The sequence below is a fragment of the Peromyscus californicus genome, unplaced genomic scaffold, assembly GCF_007827085.1.
Source record: "Peromyscus californicus insignis strain IS unplaced genomic scaffold, ASM782708v3 Scaffold_7__1_contigs__length_154581171, whole genome shotgun sequence".
Classification (NCBI taxonomy): Eukaryota; Metazoa; Chordata; class Mammalia; order Rodentia; family Cricetidae; genus Peromyscus; species Peromyscus californicus.
The window spans coordinates 43,753,004-43,775,655 of record NW_026294595.1 but is presented as its reverse complement, the minus strand read 5'-3'; the positions used below and the strand labels follow the sequence as shown (position 1 = coordinate 43,775,655).

General features: G+C 37.3%; 1 protein-coding gene and 1 long non-coding RNA gene across 14 annotated transcripts in view; one reads left to right on the top strand and one right to left on the bottom strand.

Moving 5' to 3' along the window:
* The window catches only part of LOC128101831 (uncharacterized), a 246,304-nt gene that overhangs the window by 97,593 nt on the left and 126,059 nt on the right, over positions 1–22,652 (bottom strand). For 4 of the 10 annotated variants that reach the window (XR_008215208.1, XR_008215205.1, XR_008215202.1 and 1 more), the window contains exons 5-7: positions 10,078–10,129; positions 7,331–7,446; positions 4,022–4,189 (exon numbers count right to left, since the gene is read on the bottom strand). The exons of 3 other annotated variants lie outside the window; for them this stretch is intronic. This is a non-coding gene — a long non-coding RNA (uncharacterized LOC128101831). The remainder of the gene's footprint in view (positions 1–4,021; positions 4,190–7,330; positions 7,447–10,077; positions 10,130–22,652) is intronic. 3 more of the 10 variants (XR_008215200.1, XR_008215199.1, XR_008215204.1) reach the window with 2 other exon arrangements.
* The window catches only part of Scn9a (sodium voltage-gated channel alpha subunit 9), a 157,403-nt gene that overhangs the window by 59,222 nt on the left and 75,529 nt on the right, over positions 1–22,652 (top strand). For 2 of the 4 annotated variants that reach the window (XM_052725229.1, XM_052725227.1), the window contains exons 2-7: positions 4,476–4,783; positions 8,036–8,154; positions 8,445–8,534; positions 9,085–9,213; positions 10,901–10,992; positions 11,743–11,955. In XM_052725229.1, the coding sequence (XP_052581189.1) occupies positions 4,526–4,783; positions 8,036–8,154; positions 8,445–8,534; positions 9,085–9,213; positions 10,901–10,992; positions 11,743–11,955 (901 nt within the window). In that variant the 5' untranslated portion in view covers positions 4,476–4,525. Of the gene's footprint in view, positions 1–4,475; positions 4,784–8,035; positions 8,155–8,444; positions 8,535–9,084; positions 9,214–10,703; positions 10,796–10,900; positions 10,993–11,742; positions 11,956–22,652 lie in introns of all 4 variants that reach the window. The other 2 variants (XM_052725228.1, XM_052725226.1) reach the window with 1 other exon arrangement.

Genomic DNA, 22,652 nt, shown 5'->3' with positions numbered 1-22,652 from the left:
TCTTGAAACTGAGAAGCTTTTGTAGAGCAAAGATTACGATCAACAAGGCAAAGCGACAGCCTACAGAATGGGAAAAGATCTTCACCAACCCCACATCTGACAGAGGACTGATATCCAGAATATATAAGGAACTCAAGAAATTATTTAAACTTTTGAAAGTTCCAGGTACCAACATAACATACTTAGTTTTTCTTTTGGGGAATTGCCTAAAGAGCCCTTTACTGTAAGATTAAGGATAAGTGGACGAAAGAGTATTGAAATAAAAAACTATTAACTTTGTGTGTATTATTGTAATTTCACTCTAAAGAATATGTAATAATAGTAATAATAAAAGTGTGATGACCTTTTAATTCCAAGTACCAGTTAAACTCGGTAGCAACAAATATTAGTTTATTTGCTAAATAAAAATGAGATCCAAATACTTTGTTTAAAAGTATGCATCCTTTTTTAATATGAATACGGCATTTCACGGTATAAAATATTTAAGACAAAAGTATAATTTAACTAACAAGACTAATCTATTAAAATAGCTCATAATTGGCTTAGTAAGATTGCTCAGAGGGTAAAGCTGCTTGCCATCAAGCCTGACAACCTGAGTTTGATCCTCTGGACCTACATGAGAGAGAAGGAGAAAACTTACCCCTAAAGGTTGATGCTCACCTCACACCATGTGAGGTACAACATGATTTTAATATTTTATTAAAGAAACACATACACACTTAAGTAAATGTAATAAATCTTGTAAAAGAATAATTACTAATTGTAGACCAGGGATTGCTTTTATTTAAAATGTTACATACTGAAGGTACTTCTATACATTTACATTTTAGCTTAAAACATGTGTGAATGAAAATTGCAGTCCATCAGTTATCCATTATAAGCTGTTTATAAACTATTAGTCTATGAAAGCACTCTTCAAAAGCTGCTCAGGTTTATTCTTATGTGTTCATTTTGTTACTTAATAAATTCTGACTTTAATATATGTATTGATTACAATTTTATTTAGTACAAAACATTTCAATAAACATCTTCATAATTGTTAGGAGGAATTTGACATTATTGGCTTTGGATAAATTCCTAGAAGGGAAAGCATTTGGCAACAAACATAAGCCAACGTATTTAAAACTTTGGCTAGATCTGCAAAATATCTATGCAAACAGCTGTGTACCTTATTTATTCATATTATTTAGATATTTTATCTCAAATATCATTGTTTTATTAATGCCTTTCATACATTAATAAATTATATTTGACTTCCCTTTAGTTTTTTTTCTTCAACTACTTGTGATGTTTGACATAGGTAACTTGAAACGGTCGCTAACTATTTGTATATGTGTAGTCATGTCGTTCTTTGTTGAGTTTTGCATGTTGACATACTATTACATTAACCTTATTAAGGAAACGCTTTCATCTGTTATTTTCATTATATTTTCTTGAATTTTTCTAAATGTCTTCCATTTTTGATATTATGTGGTTTTTACATTCTTTTTCTCTGTCAATTATGTCTTTCATTTAACATTTTAAAGAGTTTTGGGGGACTGTAGTTATGGCTCAGTAATTAAGAGCACTAGGTACTCTTACAGAGGAGCTGTGTTCCATTCCCAGCACCCACATGGTGAGTCAACCATCTGTAACTCCAGTTCCAGGAGATCTGAGTTCACTGCATGCACACGGTGACTTTAAAAACAATGGGAAAGTTTAGACATCACAGGTCATAACATGTGTCTATTTACATGGAATTTTGACAAATAATTCTTGAGAGGGGAACAACAGACAGCTCTGCCACCTACTTTAGAATGTGTATAATCACTAGTCATTCAGTCATGTTCACCAAGAACCCACTGAAACTGTGGAGGCTGGGGACTTATGTCTGTATGTGTTCCACAAATGCTGTGGAATGTCTCAGGCATTAGTGGCAGTTGTACTCATGAGCTTACTTATCAAATTAAATTAATATAAATTCAATAAAGCTACCAACATCTGGAATTATGTCAGTAGGTCTGTGATGACAGTTCTACACACTGTATCAAAGAAACAGAGTCAACTCAGAGCTAGTATAGTTAATTAATTATCAAGATTTTCTTCACAAACAGTAATAATATTAGCTGCCTGTGGCCATTCTTCTTTACTCATGATTATGCAGTTTTATAATTCTGAGTGTATAAGTACAGATGCTTTATTTCCAAATATAACATTACATGACTTTCAGTATATTTTATTTGTGAAATTTGTCTCTGCTTCCACAATGCCTTTCAGTTCTCCACTATAGCAAGTAAATAGACAAAGGGAAAAGACACAGCCATTTATGTCAGAAATGTAGAACTTTGCGCTACACCCAGAACTTCTATTAACCTGTGATTATCTCCTGACATGTGCTTACACCTCTCTCTGTGTTTCTTTGTGAGAGTAGAAAAGATGCTGAAAGCTACTTATCCTAGTCATATTTGCCTTTGTTAGAGTGAAGCCAAGTCTATCTTTGGAGTGGATAGTGTGCCTTTTTCACACACAAGTTTGTTGAAGACAAAGCTCTATTTTTCTCTTAATTCTCACAGGTATAAATATATGGTATAATGAAATGTGCAGATTTAGTGTTTGGTGAGCTACTTCCTGTAAGTAAAGAATTAGCAGACTAGAAAGGAAATGTGGAGTGTACCATGGCATGTCAACTACCTCATAAACCATTAAAAGCATTCCTCACAAAAGCTGAGTTTGTTCCACAAACCTTGAAACAAACTACATTCAAAAATACTTCTATTGTTTCTAAACTTCTTTGAAGACACCTACAATTTCTACATGTCCTTACTGAGTCATCCAACAGAGTAAGGGAAGCTGGAAGCAGCTGTGGTAACAGATGAGCCACACCTCACCTCAACATCTCTCTGCATATTGAAGATTTCATTTTGACTTATGTCACCTTAGGGCATTGGTATTCATCCAGCTCACTTGCAATGTGCCCAGCTGCCAGAGAAGAAAAGTAATCCACTTCGTCCTAATTGAAGCTCATTAGTTATGCCAAGGGAATGGGACAAATCCAGGAAAAAATTGTTTCAACAATCTCTTTCTGCATTTATATACCTATTATGATCATTGATACAATTCACATGCAGTTTACAATGGGCTTCAGGAAAAACAAAAAGAGCAGAATATAACAACTCTCCTTAATTTACCCTCTGCAAGTGATGAAGTCCCTTAAAACACAATCTGCCAAGTTAGTTGTTATTGTTTTAGTTTACTTTCACTTTTTCAGGCAGGATTTGCAGTGTAGCCCAGGCTGGTCTTGAACTTAAGATTTTCTGCCTTTGACTCTGGAGTTCTGGCTGTATAGTGACAGGCCTCCATGCTGAGCACAGTGAGAAGCTTTCTGATTCCTGGTCTGAATAACAAAATCTAAGGTTTATGTTACCATTGAAGCCTTGAGAAAAGCACACTTCATGATCAAAGTAAACATTTCCAAACATTTCCTGTACATTTCACTTTTCACCTTAAAATACAGAGATGTTCTCTGGAAACGGTCACATTTAATAATTCAACATCAACACCAGTGCCAGAGAAAAGGCCTGTTTGCGTTTTAAATAACTTTGACTATACCTGGCAATAGTGTTATTTCATTTGACCAGCATTAGACAACTTCACTGATTGCTTTAATATATTATATAGTGCATATGCATATATATATATATATTACAGATGAAAAATAAAGTGGGTTTAAAACATTTTTCCCTGGAAACTATAATTTTTATTTCACTTTAGAGTTGTGATTGCTAGATTCAAATATTTTAACAAAGAAGCAATATGAATTTCTGGCCCAGCAGGGTTACTTCATAGTTTGAATTTATATACACATTACCTCTTATACTTGAATCTGTTGTTTTGTTGTTTATTTGTTTGGATTTGAAATTCAAAGCCAAAGCCTTTGTGCATGAAAAGAAAGTACTCTACTAGTCCATTATATTTCATTTTGCTGTAATTACTACCTGACAAGAAGCAAGCTTTAAGGAAAGGAGAGGCTAATTTGACTCACTGTTTAAGGGTACAGTCCACCATGGCAGACAAGTCATAGAAGCATGGCCTCGAGGCAGCTGGTCACATTCTGTCCATAATCAGGAAGCACAGTGTAGTGAATGCTTGGGTTCAGTTAGTTTTCTTCTTTTTATGAAGTTCGAGATCCCAGACAATGAAATCGTGATGCCTACATACAAGGAATTTTTTCCTATTTCAGTTAATCTGATCTAGATACTCCTTCACAGTCATATCCATAGACTAACCCAATCTATACACACACACACACACACACACACACACACACACACACACACACACACCACATATAATCCTCCAAGGCGCATCAGGTTGGCTATCAATAACAATCACATCCACCAAACACACTTCTAGGCTGGAGTTTGTTGACATTAATTTTTAAATTGTCTTCTTGAGAAGCCATGTACTTATGTTTTCACTTCTTTATTTTTACCCAGGCCTCTTAGGTAAGGAGCTAAAGGGGAAATAAAATATACAGGATGAAAAGATGGCGATGCTGCCTCCCCCAGGACCACAGAGCTTTGTGTACTTTACAAAACAGTCTCTTGCCCTCATTGAACAACGCATTTCTGAAGAAAAAACCAAGGAACACAAAGATGAAAAGAAAGAAGATGATGAAGAAGGTCCCAAGCCCAGCAGTGACTTGGAAGCTGGTAAACAACTGCCCTTCATCTATGGAGACATTCCCCCTGGGATGGTGTCAGAGCCCCTGGAGGACCTGGACCCATACTATGCCGACAAGAAAGTAAGTTATTAAGACTTCAATGGTAGGGTTCTCTTGACTTCATTCCATACAAAGATACATGAAACTTAATGACTTCATTCGTCTTATACTAAATACAAATTAGGATGTTGAGAATATGTACTTTTTTCTAGTATTTCATTAAAACTGGTAGTACCATTAGCATGCTTATTTGATTTTATTTGAATATTTTTTAACATAATCAATAGGAAGTCTTCCTTTTTAGGTATGACACGGTGAACACATCACCTGTAATTTTATAGTTATGGCTATAATTTATTTACACGTATTTGGTATGTAGGGTGCAAGGATGAATTCTCAACTTTGTGGGAGTTGATTCTCTACTTCCACTATGTGAGGCCTAGGGATCAACTAAAGTCATCATCAGGCTTGGTAGAAAATGCCTCTACCCACTGAGCCCTCTTGCCAGCTGTTAATGGTAATATTTAATTCCTGTGTGTGTGAATTTTTAAATTCCATTAATTTTGTTTTACTACAAATGAATAATGATAGCATAAATTATTATTCGTTAGTAGGCTGTTTGTTTTCTAATGAGAGACAGAAAGGGATTGGATCCAGACAAGAGGGGTAGTGGGAAGGAACTGGGAGGAGTAGAAGGAAGAACAACGGTAAACAGTATAAATTATGTTAGCGAAAAATCAGTTTTCAATAATAGGAAAAAGAAATTTAAAACACCAAAGTCATTAATTTATTTTATTTTATTTTTTTAATTTCAAAAGCAATATAACTTGATCTTGCTAAGACTGTAAGAGCAGAGTGGTTTTCATGTTAGTTTTGACTCCGTTCTTTGCTTTTATGACACAATTCCTCACTATGCATTTGTAGAAAGCTCAGTTTGTTGAGACAATACTAACCTCAAAAAGAAAAAAATAGATTTCCCATACAAAAGCACAGACTTAGAAGCTTATCTCCCCAATTTGGTGAAAAAGATCTGTTGTTGGAAGCCTGTTTATAAACACATATAAAACTCAGTAAACAAGACAACAAAAGAAAAATATCACTGCCTTCTAGATAACACAAGAATTTTGCCTTCTGAGTGCAGAAAATCATAATGTGATTTAAACTTAGTCTTGGATTGTTTTAATATTTTGAAGTTATCATTTGTCAATTTGTTTAACTAAATGCAAAATTTATGGGAGATGTCACTTATCTTGCATTGGCCGAAACACAACATGTTTGTTTGTTTTTCATACTTTTATTGATTCTTTGTGGATTTTATAAATTGCATTCTGATCACACTTCTCTCCCTATCTACTCCCCAAATCAAAACCAAATTTGAAAGAAAAACCAAAAACCAAGGAAATAAAACAAAAACAAACATAAAAAAAGAAGAATCTTGTCGTAGAAGCTGTAGTGTGGCCTGTTGAGTCGCACAGTTTACCCTTTAGTCCATTCGTCTTTACTTGCAAGTGTTCATTGCCATGAGTCACTGGTCTGTCTCAAGGGAAACAAAACATTTTAAGAATTGTTGAGACCAAGATTGGAAAAAGCACAGGGACACATAGCCAAACGAATGGAAACACATGAACTATGAACCAATAGCTGAGGAGTCCCCAACTGGATAAGTGAGACAGTTGATTGGCTTGATCTGTTTGGGAGGAATCCAGGCAGTGGGACTGGGACCTGTCCTCAGTGCATGAGCTGGCTGTTTGGAACCTGGGGCTTATACAGGGACACTTGGCTCAGCCCGGGAGGAGGGGACTGGACCTGCCTGGACTGAATCTACCAGGTTGAACTCAATCCCCAGGGGATTCTTTGCCCTGGAGGAGATGGGAATGGGGGTGGGGGTGGGAAGGAAGGTGGGGGGTGGGATGGGGGGCTAGAGGGGGGAGAATAGGAGAATCCGTGGCTGATATGTAAATTTGAATTAAATTATAAAATAAAAAAAACAAAAAACAAAACAAAACAAAAAAAAGAATTTTTTATTTTAAATTTTTAAATGAAATTTTAAAAATGAATTTGGCTAATTAACTCCAAGACGGTTTATTTTCAGTAAAGGAAGAATTGAACTATCTACATGTATATATTATTTTTCAAAATTTCAACGAATGTTAGCAAACACATTTTTTAGTTTTTAAGCATTACAGTTATACAACTAAAATATGAGAATTGAAGTGACTGATTGGAAGGATGTTCCCAAGCTGGGGAGACAGCTCCATCATCAAAGTACTTGTACTGCAAGGAGGGTCTGAGTTCCAACCCAGAACCCACATTAAAAAGAAAAGTGGACGTTATGGCTTATATCCCTAGCCCTGAGAAGTCAGAGATAGATGTGTCCCTTGGAGCCCACTGGCCAGCCAGCCTAATAGAATCTTAGAGCAGAGGCCAGTGAGAGACTCTGTCTCATAAAAACTAGGTCTATTATACCTGAGAAATACATTTGAGGTTGTCTTCTGGTCTCACATGCATATGTACACATTTGTATGTGCATCAGAATCCTTAGGCAAATGCATGCATGTAAATACACACATACACACACACACACACACACACACACACACACACACACACCCCAAGGACATGCCTTACTTGTGAAAAAAAAAATGTTATCCATTTTGTAGTAACCATGACAATTCTCAGCAAGTTTTGTAACTCTCGAGGTGTTGTGGTAGAATTCAGAAATAGTTTCTACCCAATGTTAACATCTGTATGATAGAAGAGAGAAAAGTTATATTTAAAATTAATTTTGGTTATGACAAGTGATTGCAATCACTGAAGGGCTCTGACAAAGGAAAGACTTAATGTTTTGGAAGCTCCCTCAAAGTGTTCTCCTCCTTCCCTCTGGGCTGTGTGTAGCTGAGAAGAACTCGATTGTTCTCCAACACACCCTCACAAACACATTTTCATCATGAGACTTTTGTTCTGGCAACTTTATTTTGGGGTTAATCAGCATGAACTTTGTAGATGACGATATATTGTTACAATTTTTAAAAATTGGGCTTGCCTACAAGTGAGTTATATACATCCCAAGATATAGATAGATAGATGTAGATACAGATATAGATATATACTTGTATATAGCTCAATTCTTCATTTATTGAAAAGAAGCAGCCTTGTAATTCATTGGCCAAAGTGACTGACACCTGCTTCCATGCATTGGAACTGCTTGTAAAGTCCCACGGCAGGATTTCTTCTGCCCTGCGCTACGATGTGGAGGTATGAACTGCTCATAACAATGTGCTGGATGGAAATGTTGTGAGTACAGCTTCATCCTGTTTCTTTTTCCTCTTGCAGACTTTTATAGTATTGAACAAAGGGAAAGCAATCTTCCGTTTCAACGCCACACCTGCTTTGTACATGCTGTCCCCTTTCAGTCCTCTAAGAAGAATATCTATTAAGATTTTAGTGCATTCATATCCTTTGCAAAGCCTAGCTTAAGGGTTTGCTCCTGTACTCAGACCTAGATATGGGTTCTTCTGCACCTTGAAAGATCTTTATAGATTACAATATAAGTTATTCTCAAAAGAGAATGAGAGGGTGGTCTTGTTAGTATTTTAGAATATGTTAATTTTATTCAAAGCACCAAAAAATAACCTATGCATCCATCTTGATTATTTTCTAAAGAAAAGTTGTTTGCATTTCAACCAATGTCATCATCAGCTCTTCCTTTTGTGGTGTCCCACATTCCTTGACTAGCAGTTACCTTATTCAGCATGCTAATCATGTGCACAATTCTGACCAACTGTATATTCATGACCATGAGCAACCCTCCAGACTGGACCAAAAATGTAGAGTAAGTGTGCATTAGTACATTTTAAAGTAGAGTTAAATGACCGTTTTCATGCTTTCTTTTTCCTAACAGAAGTTGAGAAGTTAAATGAATCTATAAAACAATGTAGTTTACCTTCTCATGCCTAACATTTTCTTTGAGATCTTTCTTTCTTTTGTGTTAACTCACTGGGAATATATTTGAATCATTATATACTACCATGTTTCTGAAGAGTGAACTTATCATATCCCCTTTCATGTTCATAAACACGATAGGTATCTCATGTTAGTGACTATATTGTTCTTAGTCACTCTATTGGGATTGTCTAGTCAGATCTAATACCTATGTTCTGAGTCTTTTCAGTACTTGTGTCTTCTGTGAGTGTCTCTGATAAGGACATTTTAAGAGTTACTGGAAATCATTTGTGTAGTATATTCTGTGAGGTGGGGTGATCCATTCATCAGCAGCTTTCAGGAGATGCTTTCCTTTGATTAATCAGGGATAATAAATGTAAAGATTTTAATGAGATGTTATTCATTTCACAACTAACATTTCAATGGATTCTTTACTTCAGATACACTTTTACTGGGATATATACTTTTGAATCACTCATAAAAATCCTTGCAAGAGGCTTTTGCGTGGGAGAATTCACCTTCCTCCGTGACCCTTGGAACTGGCTGGATTTTATAGTCATTGTTTTTGCGTAAGTACTCTCAATTTTTTGAAATGGAAATTTTATGAAGGTCTCAGAATAGTATTCCAGTAAAAACAACTTTTGGAGACTGATTGTTCTTGCATACAATAACTATATTTAAAGGTAAATGGACTTGTACAGAAACTACTTATTCACATATTTTTTTCAGAAAGTGTTTTCCACCCAAAACATGATTAATATAAAGATTATTTTTCTTCCTGCTCTGGACTTGAATTGGCATGTATTGTATGAGTAGGCATACAGTATTAATTAGGTACACACTTTCCTTAAGATTTTGTTTAAGGGGCTGGAGAGATGGCTCATAGGTTAAGAGCACTGGCCGTTCTTCCAGAGGTCCTGAGTTCAATTCCCAGCAACTACATGGTGGCTCACAACCATCTGTAATGAGATCTGGTGCCTTCTTCTGGCCTGCAGTTACATATGCTGTATACATAATAAATAAATAAATCTTTAAAAAAAAGATTTTGTTTAAAAGCTAAAAAGTGTGTGAGAAGCACTCATAATGCTCACTAAAGACCTCTGATTGTAAGCACAGTGCCTGTATTCATGAGCAAGTAAGTCTATTAAAACAAAAAGTTAAATATTCTTAACAGAGTTGTCATCACACACTGCTCCTATCATTAATGTACTGTACAGTTATTGCATATACACCATAGTCTACTTTAAGTGTAATTTTCAGTTATTCATATCCTTTTGCAAACGCATTTGTCAGAAATCTTTTTTAAAATCTCAACCCTAGATAATTTCCTCTATTATCTTGGATTATAAAAGTAATAAAAGTCTACCTGAGACCTTTTGACAATTCAGAAGGGTCTTAGATTTCTAGTCTCGTATTCCCTCATCCCTGCCTACCTCCTTACTCATCAGGTTTCCTCCAATAGAGAAGCTGTAGCTCTGTTGTCTCCTGTGGATAAGAAAATGGAAATATGGGTACTTTTCTCATGGCTCCCCATTCTCTGTTTAATTCATGTATCACAAAGTTCATCATTTTTAAGTATGCAATTCAGTGTTTTCTAGTATACTTGCAAATTGCACAGCCACCACTACTATCTAAATTGAGAATATTTTACTCACTCCAAAAAGAAATCCTTCACTGATTATTAGTCTCCTCTTAATACAGACTCTTAGAAATACTACATTGCTTTTACTCTATGGAAACCTCTAATGCTGGACATTCCATTTGAGAGAAATTTGCTGTGTTTGACTTCTTTTACTTAGTATAGTGCTTTCAATATTTTGGAGGAGATTAAAACTCGGTATTACTATGCTAAGCTGATAACATTTGATTATTTAAGCATATGAACCACATTAAAATACAATATTTGTACTTTCATCAAATAATTCAAATCATATACATTAGGTTAAATTAGGATAGGAAAAGACTTGCCAAACTACATATAGAAAATACTTTGAGTAACAGAACGGGTAAGTATTAAGACTCTACATAGATTCTGAATAACTCTGATTTAATTCTACAGGTATTTAACAGAATTTGTAAACCTAGGCAATGTTTCAGCTCTTCGAACTTTCAGAGTCTTGAGAGCTTTGAAAACTATTTCTGTTATCCCAGGTAAGATTGGTGTGAAGCATTAGGCCACTCAACTCCAGCTGTTTGGGAGTTTTCTTTGTCTGTGTGTGTTGTCACTGTGTTTGTGTGTGAACTCCCCTATTACAGATATGTGACAGAGTTTGTGGACCTGGGCAATGTCTCAGCGTTGAGAACGTTCAGAGTTCTCCGAGCATTGAAAACTATATCAGTCATTCCAGGTGAGAGTGGGGTTAAACACAGGGGCTGATTTTGATTTTTTGGAGAAAAAGAATTTCCTTTTGTAATTCAAACCAAATTGCATTTCTTCTGTTTTTGTATTGCAATCTTTATTAAAAAGTCAGCCCTTGAGTTTAACCAGCTGCATGGGTCTTGGAGAAGGCAGATGACCACTTGGCTCACATCTCCACTTGAAATTTTTCCTCCTGCCAAAGGTCTAATTTTCCACTTTTTCAGGAAGGAAAATTTCAACTAACCAGAACTTCATGTAATTAAGAAGATAAGAAATATAAGCATGTGGGCATTGCATGATACTGTTTTATCTCTTTCAACAAACTGTTTCTTACTTGAAAATTGGTTCAGTATACGTTGTCACTGTGTGCTTCTATTCAGTTTCTTACATTTTTAGTTTCATTATGTAGAGGTGATTTGTTTGACCAACGTTTACTGAATTAGCAGTTACAAAAATTATATTTGTAAGTGTGGCTATGGTTTCAGCAACCACCACACTTAACTAATGAATCTGATGATTCTTTAGGAATATTTTATTAGTTTTAACCACTCGTGGTAGTTTATAGAAACAAATTGTGCAGATTCACACTTTTGAACCAGAAGACTTCTCTGGTTTCAAATATTTAAGGCCATTGATTTGACATAATGCATGCATTTCTAGTAAGGCTTGTGTTTTGATTTGTTTCTCACCCAGAGCCTTTATGTCCTTGTGAACGTACTTTTCCCCCCTACATTTTAAGGACTGAAGACCATCGTGGGGGCCCTGATCCAGTCGGTGAAGAAGCTTTCTGACGTCATGATCCTCACTGTGTTCTGTCTCAGTGTCTTTGCGTTAATTGGACTCCAGCTGTTCATGGGCAACCTAAAGCATAAATGTTTCAGGAAGGAACTTGAAGAGAATGAAACGCTAGACAGCATCATGAATACCGTTGAGAGTGAAGAAGAGCTGAAAAGTAAGAATGCCCCCATAATTGCTGTCAAGTAGAAATTACACCAAGAGTGGTTGTACAAGCTTGCATTCCCACCATTGAGGGGTCCCCACTGGATCAGGCCCTCTGAATGGGTGAGACAGTTGATTGGCTTGATCTGTTTGGGAGGCATCCAGGCAGTGGGACCCGGTCCTGTGCTCATTGCATGAGTTGGCTGTTTGAAACCTGGGGCCTATGCAGGATTGCTTGGCTCGGCCTGGGAGGAGGGGACTGGACCTACCTGGACTGAGTCTACCAGGTTGATCTCAGTCTGTGGGGAAGGCTTTGCCCTGGAGGAGATGGGAATGGGGGGGGGGGGGGGCTGGGGGGAAGGTGAGGGGGACGGGAGGGGGGAGAACAAGGGAATCCGTGGCTGATATGTAGAACTGAATTGTATTGCAAAATAAAAAAAAAAAAGAAAGAAAGAAATTACACCAAAAGCTCGACTCTCTTCTAACAGAGCATGGGTGATTGAATTTTAATTATTTTGAAGGTATTCAAATATACAATAAAAACTTGTCAGTATATGAACTGTTTCATGTTAGAAGTGATAATATAAGTCTTTCTTTTCCTTAGCTTTCTAGTGATTCTGTGTGTGGGAAGCTGGGTTAGTTCCATAACAAATTTCTATAAGATGAAGATTCAAGTTGCTAGGGAATAATAATAACTCACATAAAACATTGCATCTATGTGTGTAACTATAATTTCTTATAGTTAAATTAATGGTAACAATGATAGAACTATCACTATTAAGATATTTGTCTGTTGATAATATTTATATAGGTTTTTATCAAGCAAAATGACTTAGTTTTATCAACACCACTCTTATAGTAATGATATTTTATCAACACCATTCTTATAAATAATGATAAATTTGACAGGCTTTGTAGCTATTCCTGACAGTACCCTTTTATGATTGAAGGCTTCAGCAAAGACTAATTCAGAGGAGTCTCCCCATTAGTATAAGAAGATGATCCGCACATAATCTCAGAATTCTGCTGGACATAGAAGCTTATGCTAAACATCTCATAACACACACGCTATACATTCTCTAAATGATTTCTCCTTAGAGCATTTTTCACAGGAGCTGTTGATGAACAAGAAGGACAGTCAGGGCTGTGTCCATCTTGATGCCGGAATAGTGTCTGTGCAACATTGCCTAATAAACTTAGGACATAAAATTACCTGACCTCAGGGTAAGGCAGAAAACAAGAAGCCTTACCAGCTTGTATCCTTTGCCAAAAAGACATTGGAATTTCCTTAGATAGCAGGGAATATACTTTTTACTTTTTCGAGATGATTTTCAATTCTCAACTGGTGAAGTGAAAGCAAATGGAGCCTGCCTGAGATAGTGAAAGAGCATAAGTAACCAAGGGGTGCACATGGGGAGAAACTGCAAGTCCCACAGTAAACCCCGTAACATGAACTTCGTTACTATCACAGTTGGTTACGAATTGTCATTTTTCTTCTCTTTATCATTCTATAGTTTTCCAGTTTCTGATTTCTCAATATCTTCACTTTTCAATTTGTAGAAAATACTGTTTCTTAATTTCTTTGCTATAGAAGTGATGGATACAATAAATAATTGTCTACACTGACATTATTTTTTTAAAGTTCAATTTGCAATTCTTATCTAAATTTAACTTCTTTAAGACTTGTTCCATGACCATGCCTTTTATTCTGAGTCTTAGCCTATTCAGAATTAGTAGCTTGAATGTCTTTCAGACCTTGATTAGAAGAAAATCTTCAAACATATTTTTATTAGAATTTGTTTGAGCAAAAAATGATTCATAAATCCAGCTGACTCAAGAAGAGATTCAGACAGCTCAGTCCATCAATTAGGCAGGCACTGTTTACAGACAGAAAGAGGTCATGACTTAGAGAAACTGCTTAGGGTTTTCAGGTCATCATTTGGCTCACATGGGCGTGGTCTGATCAGCTGTCAGTGGTGATGAGTTGAAGTCTGGCTGCTGTGATTGGTTAAGACGCAGCTGCTTGTTGTAAAGGTGAATTTAGTAATAGTCTATTTCTGTACATTTGGTTGCAGCTCTTTGTGTATGGAGATACTATTAGGCCAAATTTAATTTAACACTTTCCCCTTTTAGTTAACTGCTAAATTTTCAGTTTAAATCATGGGCACTGATGACTCTTTCTGTCACCATGCCGACAAGATTGGTTGACCTCAATTTGGAATTCAAAATTCCCAGTATCTGGTCACCTTAATATTCCTTTCTGCACTCATTGTTTTTTCATTATTTTTACTACAGTGAGATTATTTGGTTTATCATTGATCATTGCATAGAATCTATCAAGACTTTTGAGAGAATATAGTACATAAAGGAAATTACTACTTTGTCTATAAGGAAATAGTACCAAAGCATTGATGCATATTGCATAACAGAAGTTCTCATAACCTATCAGAAACTAATGTACAAAAATGACCCAGAGGTAGACTACTTTCTAGTTTGCTTTTATATTTCCTGTATTTCTCATATTTCCTCTTTATTACTCATTTATATACTTATTTTTGTAATCTGGAGATTGAACCCAGGACTTCGCATATGTTAGGTAAAAGCACTACCCACTGAGTTATATCCCCAGGTACACTATTTCCTTTACCTTGAAAGTGAAGTTTTACTATTCCAAATATATATATATTTTTTATTTTTATTTTGCAATAAAATTCAGTTCTACATATCAGCCACGGATTCCCTTGTTCTCCCCCCTCCCGTCCCCCTCACCTTCCCCCCAGCCCCCCCCCCATTCCCATCTCCTCCAGGGCAAAGCCTTCCCCACAGACTGAGATCAACCTGGTAGACTCAGTCCAGGTAGGTCCAGTCCCCTCCTCCCAGGGCGAGCCAAGCAATCCTGCATAGGCCCCAGGTTTCAAACAGCCAACTCATGCAATGAGCACAGGACCGGGTCCCACTGCCTGGATGCCTCCCAAACAGATCAGGCCAATCAACTGTCTCACCCACTCAGAGGGCCTGATCCAGCTGGTGACCCCTCAGCCATTGGTTCACAGTTCATGTGTTTCCATTCATTTGACTATTTGTCCCTGTGCTTTATCCAACCTTGGTCTCAACAATTCTCGCTCATATAAACCCTCCTCGTTCTCGCTAATTGGACTCACAGAGATCCACCCAGGGCCTAATCATGGATCTCTGCATCCAGATCCCTCAGTAGTTGGATGAGATGAGGTTTCTAGCACGACAATTAGGGTGTTTGGCCATCCCATCACCATAATAGGTCAGTTCGGACTGTCTCTCGACCATTGCCAGCAGTCTGTTGTGGGGGTATCTTTGTGGATTTCTGTGGGCCTCTCTAGCACTTTGCTTCTTCCTATTCTCATGTGGTCTTCATTTACCATGGTCTCCTATACCTTGTTCTCCCTCTCTGTTGTTGATCCAGCTGGGATCTCCCGCTCCCCCAAGCTCTCTTTCCCTGACCCTCGCACTTCACTTCCCCCACTCATGTCCAGGCTGTTCATGTAGATCTCATTCCATTTCTCTGTCATTGTTCGATCCCTGTGTCTTTCTTGGGGTCCCGTTTTCCAGGTAGCCTCCCTGGTGATGTGAGTAGCAGACAAGTCATCCTTGTTCCATATCTAGTATCCTGCTATGAGTGAGTACATACCATGTTTGTCTTTCTGAGTCTGGGTTACCTCACTCAGGATGATTTTTTCTAGATCCATCCATTTGTCTGCAAACCTCATGATGTCATTGTTTTTCTCTGCTGAGTAGTATTGCATTGTGTATATGTACCACATTTTGTTCATCCATTCTTCAGTTGAAGGGCATCTAGGTTGTTTCCATGTTCTGGCTATTACAAACAATGCTGATATGAACATAGCTGAACAAGTGCTCTTATGGTGTGGTTGAGCATTCCTTGGGTATATGCCCAAGAGTGGTATAGCTGGATCTTGGGGGAGATGGATTCCCAATTTTCTAAGAAAGCACCATATTGATTTCCAAAGTGGTTGTACAAGCTTGCATTCCCACCAGCAGTGAGGAGAGATCCCCTAGCTCTACATCCTCTCCGGCATAAGGTGTCTTCAGTGTTTTTGATCTTAGCCATTCTGACAGGCATAAGGTGGTATCTCAGAGTTGTTTTGATTTGCATTTCCCTGATGATTAGGGATGTTGAGCAATTCCTTAAATGTCTTTTGGCCATTTGAGTTTCCTCTGTTGAGAATTCTCTGTTTAGTTCTATAGCCCATTTCTTAATTGGACTGTTGGGCATTTTGATGTCTAATTTCTTGAGTTCCTTATATATTCTGGATATCAGTCCTCTGTCAGATGTGGGGTTGGTGATGATCTTTTCCCATTCTGTAGGCTGTCGCTTTGCCTTGTTGACCGTATCCTTTGCTCTACAAAAGCTTCTCAGTTTCAAGAGGTCCCATTGATTGATTGTTTCTCTCAGTGTCTATGCTACTGGTGTTCTATTTAGGAAGTGGTCTCCTATGCCAATGCATTCAAGACTACTTCCTACTTTCTCTTCTAGCAGGTTCAGAGTAGCTGGATTTATGTTGAGGTCCTTGATCCACTTGGACTTAAGTTTTGTGCACGGTGATAGATATGGATCTATTTGAAGCCTTCTACATGTTGATATCCAGTTTTGCCAGCACCATTTGTTGAAGATGCTTTCTTTTTTCCATTGTGCACTTTTGGCTTCTTTGTCAAAAATTATATGTTCATAGGTGTGCAGATTAATGTCAGGGTCTTCAATTCGATTCCATTGGTCCACATGTCAGTTTTTATGCCAGTACCAAGCTGTTTTTATTACTGTAGCTCTATAGTAGAGCTTGAAGTCAGGGATCGTGATGCCTCCAGAGGTTGTGTTATTGTACAGGATTCCTTTGGCTATCCTGGGTTTTTTGTTTTTCCATATGAAGTTGAGTATTATTACTTCCAGGTCTGTGAAGAATTGTGTTGGTATTTTGATGGGGATTGCATTGAATCTGTAGATTGCTTTTGGTAAGATTGCCATTTTTACTATGTTAGTCCTGCCTATCCATGAGCATGGGAGATCTTTCCATTTTCTGACATCTTCTTCAATTTCTTTTTTCAGGGACTTAAAGTTCTTGTCATATAGGTCCTTCACTTGCTTGGTTAGTGTTACCCCAAGGTGTTTTATGTCATTTGTGGCTATAGTAAAGGGTGATGTATCTCTGATTTCCTTCTCCGCTTCTTTGTCCATTGTATATAGGAGGGCTACTGATTTTTTTGAGTTGATCTTGTATCCTGCTATGTTGCTGATGGTGTTTATAAGCTGTATCAGTTCCTTGGTGGAATCTTTGGGGTCGCTCAAGTATACTATCATGTCATCTGCAAATAGGGAAAGCTTGACTTCCTTTCCAATTTGTATCCCCTTAATCTCCTTATGTTACCTTATTGCTCTGGCTAGAACTTCAAGTACTATATTGAATAAGTATGGGGAGAGCGGACAGCCTTGCCTCCTTCCTGATTTTAGTGGAATTGCTTTGAGTTTCTCTCCATTTAATTTGATGTTGGCTGTTGGCTTGCTGTAAATTGCCTTTATTATGTTTAGGTATGTTCCCTGTATTCCTGATTGCTCCAAGACCTTTATCATGAAGGGGTGTTGGATTTTGTCAAATGCCTTTTCTGCATCCAGTGAGATGATCATGTGGTTATTTTCTTTGAGTTTGTTTATATGGTGTATTACATTGACGGACTTTCGTATGTTGAACCACCCTTGCATCCCTGGAATGAATCCTACTTGATCATGGTGGATAATTGTTTTGATGTGTTCTTGGAGTCTGTTTGCCAGTATTTTATTGAGTATTTTTGCATTGATGTTCATGAGAGAGATAGGTCTGTAGTTCTCTTTCTTTGTTGTATCCTTGTTTGGTTTAGGAATCAGGGTAATTGTAGTCTCATAGAAGGAGTTTGGTAATGTTCCTTCTGTTTCTATTGTGTGGAACAATTTAGAGAGTATTGGTATTAACTCTTCTTTGACGATCTGGTAGAATTATGCGCTGAAACCATCTGCTCCTGGGCTTTTTTTGGTTGGGAGACTTTTAATGACTGTTTCTATTTCGTTAGTGGTTATTGGACTATTTAAATAGTTCATCTGGTCTTGATTTAACTTAGGTATGTGGTACCTATCCAGAAAGTTATCCATTTCTTTTAGGTTTTCCAGTTTTGTCGAATAGAGGTTTTTGAAGTATGACCTGATGATTCTCTGGATTTCCTCAATGTCTGTTGTTATGTCCCCCTTTTCATTTCTGATTTTGTTGATTTGGATGCTCTCTCTCTGTCTTTTGGTTAGTTTGGATAAGGGCTTGTCTATCTTGTTGATTTTCTCAAAGAACCAACTCTTTGTTTCATTAATTTTTTGTATTGTTCTCTTTGTTTCTATTTAATTGATTTCAGCTCTCACTTTGATAATTTCCTGGTGTCTATTTTTCCTGGGAGACTTTGCTTCTTCTTGTTCTAGAGCTTTCAGGTGTGCTGTTGAGTCACTAGTGTGAGATTTTTCCAACTTATTTATGTGGGCATTTAGTGCTATGAATTTCCCTCTTAGTACTGCTTTCATAGTGTCCCATAGGTTTGGATATGTGGTGTCTTCATTTTCAGTGATCTCTAGGAAGTCTTTAATTTCTTTCTTTATTTTTTCCTTAACCCATTGGTGATTCAGTTGGGTGTTATTCAGTTTCCATGAGATTGGAGGTTTTCTGTAGTTTTTGTTGTTGTTGAAATCCAACTTTAGACCATGGTGGTCTGATAGAACACAGGAGGTTATTCCAATTGTTTTGTATCTGTTTAGATTTGTTTTGTGGCCAAGTATGTGGTCGATTTTAGAGAAGGTTCCATGGGGTGCTGAGAAGAAGGTATATTCTTTTTTGTTAGGATGGAGTGTTCTGTAGATATCGATTAAGTCCATTTGAGTCATGACATCAGTTAAGTCCTTTATTTCTCTGTTAAGTTTCAATTTGGGAGATCTGTCCAGTGGTGAAAGTGGGGTGTTGAGGTCTCCCACTATTAATGTGTGGGGTTTTATATGTGATTTAAGCTTTAGTAATGTTTCTTTTACATATGTGGGTGCCCTTGTGTTTGGGGCATAAATGTTCAGAATTGAGACTTCATGTTGGTGGATCTTTCCTGTGATGAGTATGTAATGCCCTTCTTGATCTCTTTTGATTGATTTTAGTTTGAAGTCTATTTTGCTGGATATCAGGATGGCTACACCCGCTTGTTTCTTAAGACCATTTGATTGGAAAGTCTTTTCTCAGCCTTTTATTTTTAGGTAGTGTCTATCTTTGAATTTGAGATGTGTTTCTTGTATGCAGCAGAAAGATGGTTCCTGCTTTCGTATCCATTCTGTAAGCCTATGTCTTTTTATAGGTGAATTAAGTCCATTGATATTGAGGGAAATTAATGACCAGTGATTGTTCATTCCTGTTAATTTTTGGTGGTGATGTGTGTGTACTTCTATACGTTGGGGTTTACTGCTGTGGCTTTATCTGTTGCCTGTGTTTTCGAGGATGTATATGACTTCCTTAGGTTGGAATTTTCCTTCTAGTGCTTTCTGTAGGGCTGGGTTTGTGGATAAGTATTGTTTAAATCTGGCTTTGTCATGGAATGTCTTGTTCAGTCCATCTATGGTGGTTGAAAGTTTTGCTGGATATATTAGTCTAGGCTGACATCCATGGTCTCTTCGTGTCTGCATTACATCTGTCCAGGTCCTTCTGGCTTTCAAAGTCTCCATTGAGAAATCGGGTGTTATTCTGATGGGTTTGCCTTTATATGTCACTTGGCCTTTTTCCTTTGCTGCTCTTAATATTCTTTCTTTATTCTGTACATTTAGTTGTTTAATTATTATGTGCGAGGGGACTTTTTTGGGGGGTCTAGTCTGTTTGGTGTTCTATAAGCTTCTTGTATCTTCATAGGCATTTCCTTCTTTAAGTTGGGAAAGTTTTCTTCTATGATCTTGTTGAATATATTTTCTGTGCCCTTGAGTTGGTATTCTTCTCCTTCTTCGACCCCTATTATTCGTAGGTTTGGTCTTTTCATGGTGTCCCAAATTTCTTGGACATTTTGATTCATGACTTAGTTGGCTTTAGTGTTTTCTTTGACTGATGAATCTATTTCTTCTACTGTATCTTCAACGCTAGAGATCCTCTCTTCCATCTCTTGCATTCTGTTGATTATACTTGCATCTGAAGTTCCCAATCGTTTACTCAGATTTTCTATTTCCAGCATTCCCTCTGTTTGTGTCTTCTTCATTTTTTCTATTTCCCTTTTCAGGTCTTGGACTGTTTCCTTCAATTGTTTCATTGATTTTTCTTGATTTTCTTTCAGTACTTTATTGTTTTCTTCCAGGACTTTATTGATTTCTTCTAGTTTGTTTGCCCTTTCCTCTAGTTGTTTACAGCGTTCTTCACATTTTTTTGTCTTTTCCTCTACACAAGCCTCTAGCTTCTTCATGATGTCATTCATAAGGCTGTTTTCTTCTGCTTCTTCCAATTTCTGATGTTCAGGTCTAGGTGTTGGAGGAGGGCTAGGGCCTGGTGATGCTGTATTGCTATTCATTTTGTTGTAAATGTTTCTGCCTTGACATCTGCCCATCTCCTTGTGGTTCGTTCTTGGCCTTATCCGCACACTTGGTTCAGACAGATCTGACAGATTCAGGAAGTCTCTCTCTCTTGTCCAGTAGGGGAGCTCTCCAGTCCAAATTGGAAGACCGGGATAGGATGGGAGCTTCTCTCTCTCTCTCCTCTCTCCTCTCTCTCTCTCTCTCTCTCTCTCTCTCTCTCTCTCTCTCTCTCTCCAGAAGGGAAGTCCGGGGCAAGATGGGAGCTGGGCGCCAGCCTCTAAGTCTCAGGAAGAGGCTTGGGGCTCAGGCGGATGGGCATGGGGGCAGGGCTTGGAGACTGCAGGGTCTGCCAGGGGTCTTGGAGAAGGGGATCCTTCCCGGTGGGGCTAGAAGGGAACCTGCCCGGTGGCCAGAACCTGGGGCCAAGTTGGGCAGGTCTTCCCCGGAGTGGTTGGTGCCCAGGGATGGGGTTGGGGGCAAGCTAGGGCACTCACCTGTGCTCCAAAAGAAAAGTCAGGGCTCCAAATATATTTATTGAAGTGTCGTAGATGTTAGTAACTTGCTTACCAACATATAGTGCAAAACAATCTTGTTACTTAAAGAAGTTTTCTGGACAACTATGACCTTTACAGTAGAGTTATCTATTGTAGCCAATAATAGAGACATTAGTCATGAATGTATTTACATGTCTGCTCAGCTAGGGAAGGAATGTTCCATGCAAATATATCCATTTAGAGGGTTGTATGCTTACTGGTAAAATTTAGATGAATACACTAATGCTCAGTTGCCAATTGGTTATGTATTGACAGCTATATTGTTGGAATTCAGTATCTATGTTGGCCACCCACCAAAATAAAAAGTGGTTCATGGATGTGATGGAATGATAATCATATCACTAAATCCTCTAAAGATAAACTATAGCCAGAAAAGGTGCAACACATTGTTCCCTGGAGGATGACATTGGAAATTATCAGCAAGATAGCCTGACATTCACCAAGGTTCCACTACTGAATCATTGCATGGCTGCAGGCTACCAACAATTAAGGAATTAAGGATATACATTTGCTTCAGACTTTCCATTTTGATGTTATATTATTCAATTTCTGATATAATTTAACTACAAATCATCTACAGGTTTGACTACTATTATATTTAATTTAAGAATCCAAATATGTGAGTCTGAAAACCTAACCCTAAAGAGAAGACATCATTTGCAATTTGAACAATTATCTTCATATTTCCTACTTTCAATTTTTAAAATCAATTTTCTCTACTAAGGAGTAGATGAGTCACACAGTGAAAAGATTTTAAGAATGGAAACAAGTCTTAGTATGAATTAGGAAGCTTTTCAAGACGTCCACACTTAACACCAGATTTACTTTATTTTAAATATTTATTTTCTCCATTAGGCACACAACAATATTTGTCTGACCAGATATCACCCATCATTTGATGTGGATCTAATGGCATATCTTAGCAATTTTAGTGCTGCCCATCTGAGCTAGTATGAAAACATGAAAAGGCTTTTATTGATATTTAATTAATTATTTTGCTTGATGTTGAGGTATTAGTTTTATAAAGTATAATGATATCATCATCATTAGAGCTAAAGAATTTTTGTCTGTCTAATCAATTGAATGGCAAATGCTCTGGTACCTTGGAAACTTGTGTGATTTCTAAAACACATTTTAGTAATGTAGCCATAGAGACTGAACTAAAAGTGAGCCTGGAATTACCTGACAACACTACTTGGGTACTTTACAAATCAAGCCAATTCTTTGTTTTTCTTTATATAAGGACAGACACATGATGACTAATGAGCCTTTCTCTCAAAAAAAGTAAAATAAAATTGAAATTAAAAATAATAATAAGTGAATGAATAATAATACATCAAAATTCCAAGGAAGCACAATTGCTTTCACTTTGTGAGCCAGTGTAGATTTTAAAAGTTGATTCAGTTTTTAGAAAAACATAGTATAAGTAATTCCCTTATAATCTTAGCCATCTTTATAACACATATAATTTCTCTCACAAGGTCTGTTTTGTATGAGACACCCTATGACTTAATAGGCCTTTAGCTATTTGTGTTTTACTATTATTATTTCTCAGTTTGAAATTACTAG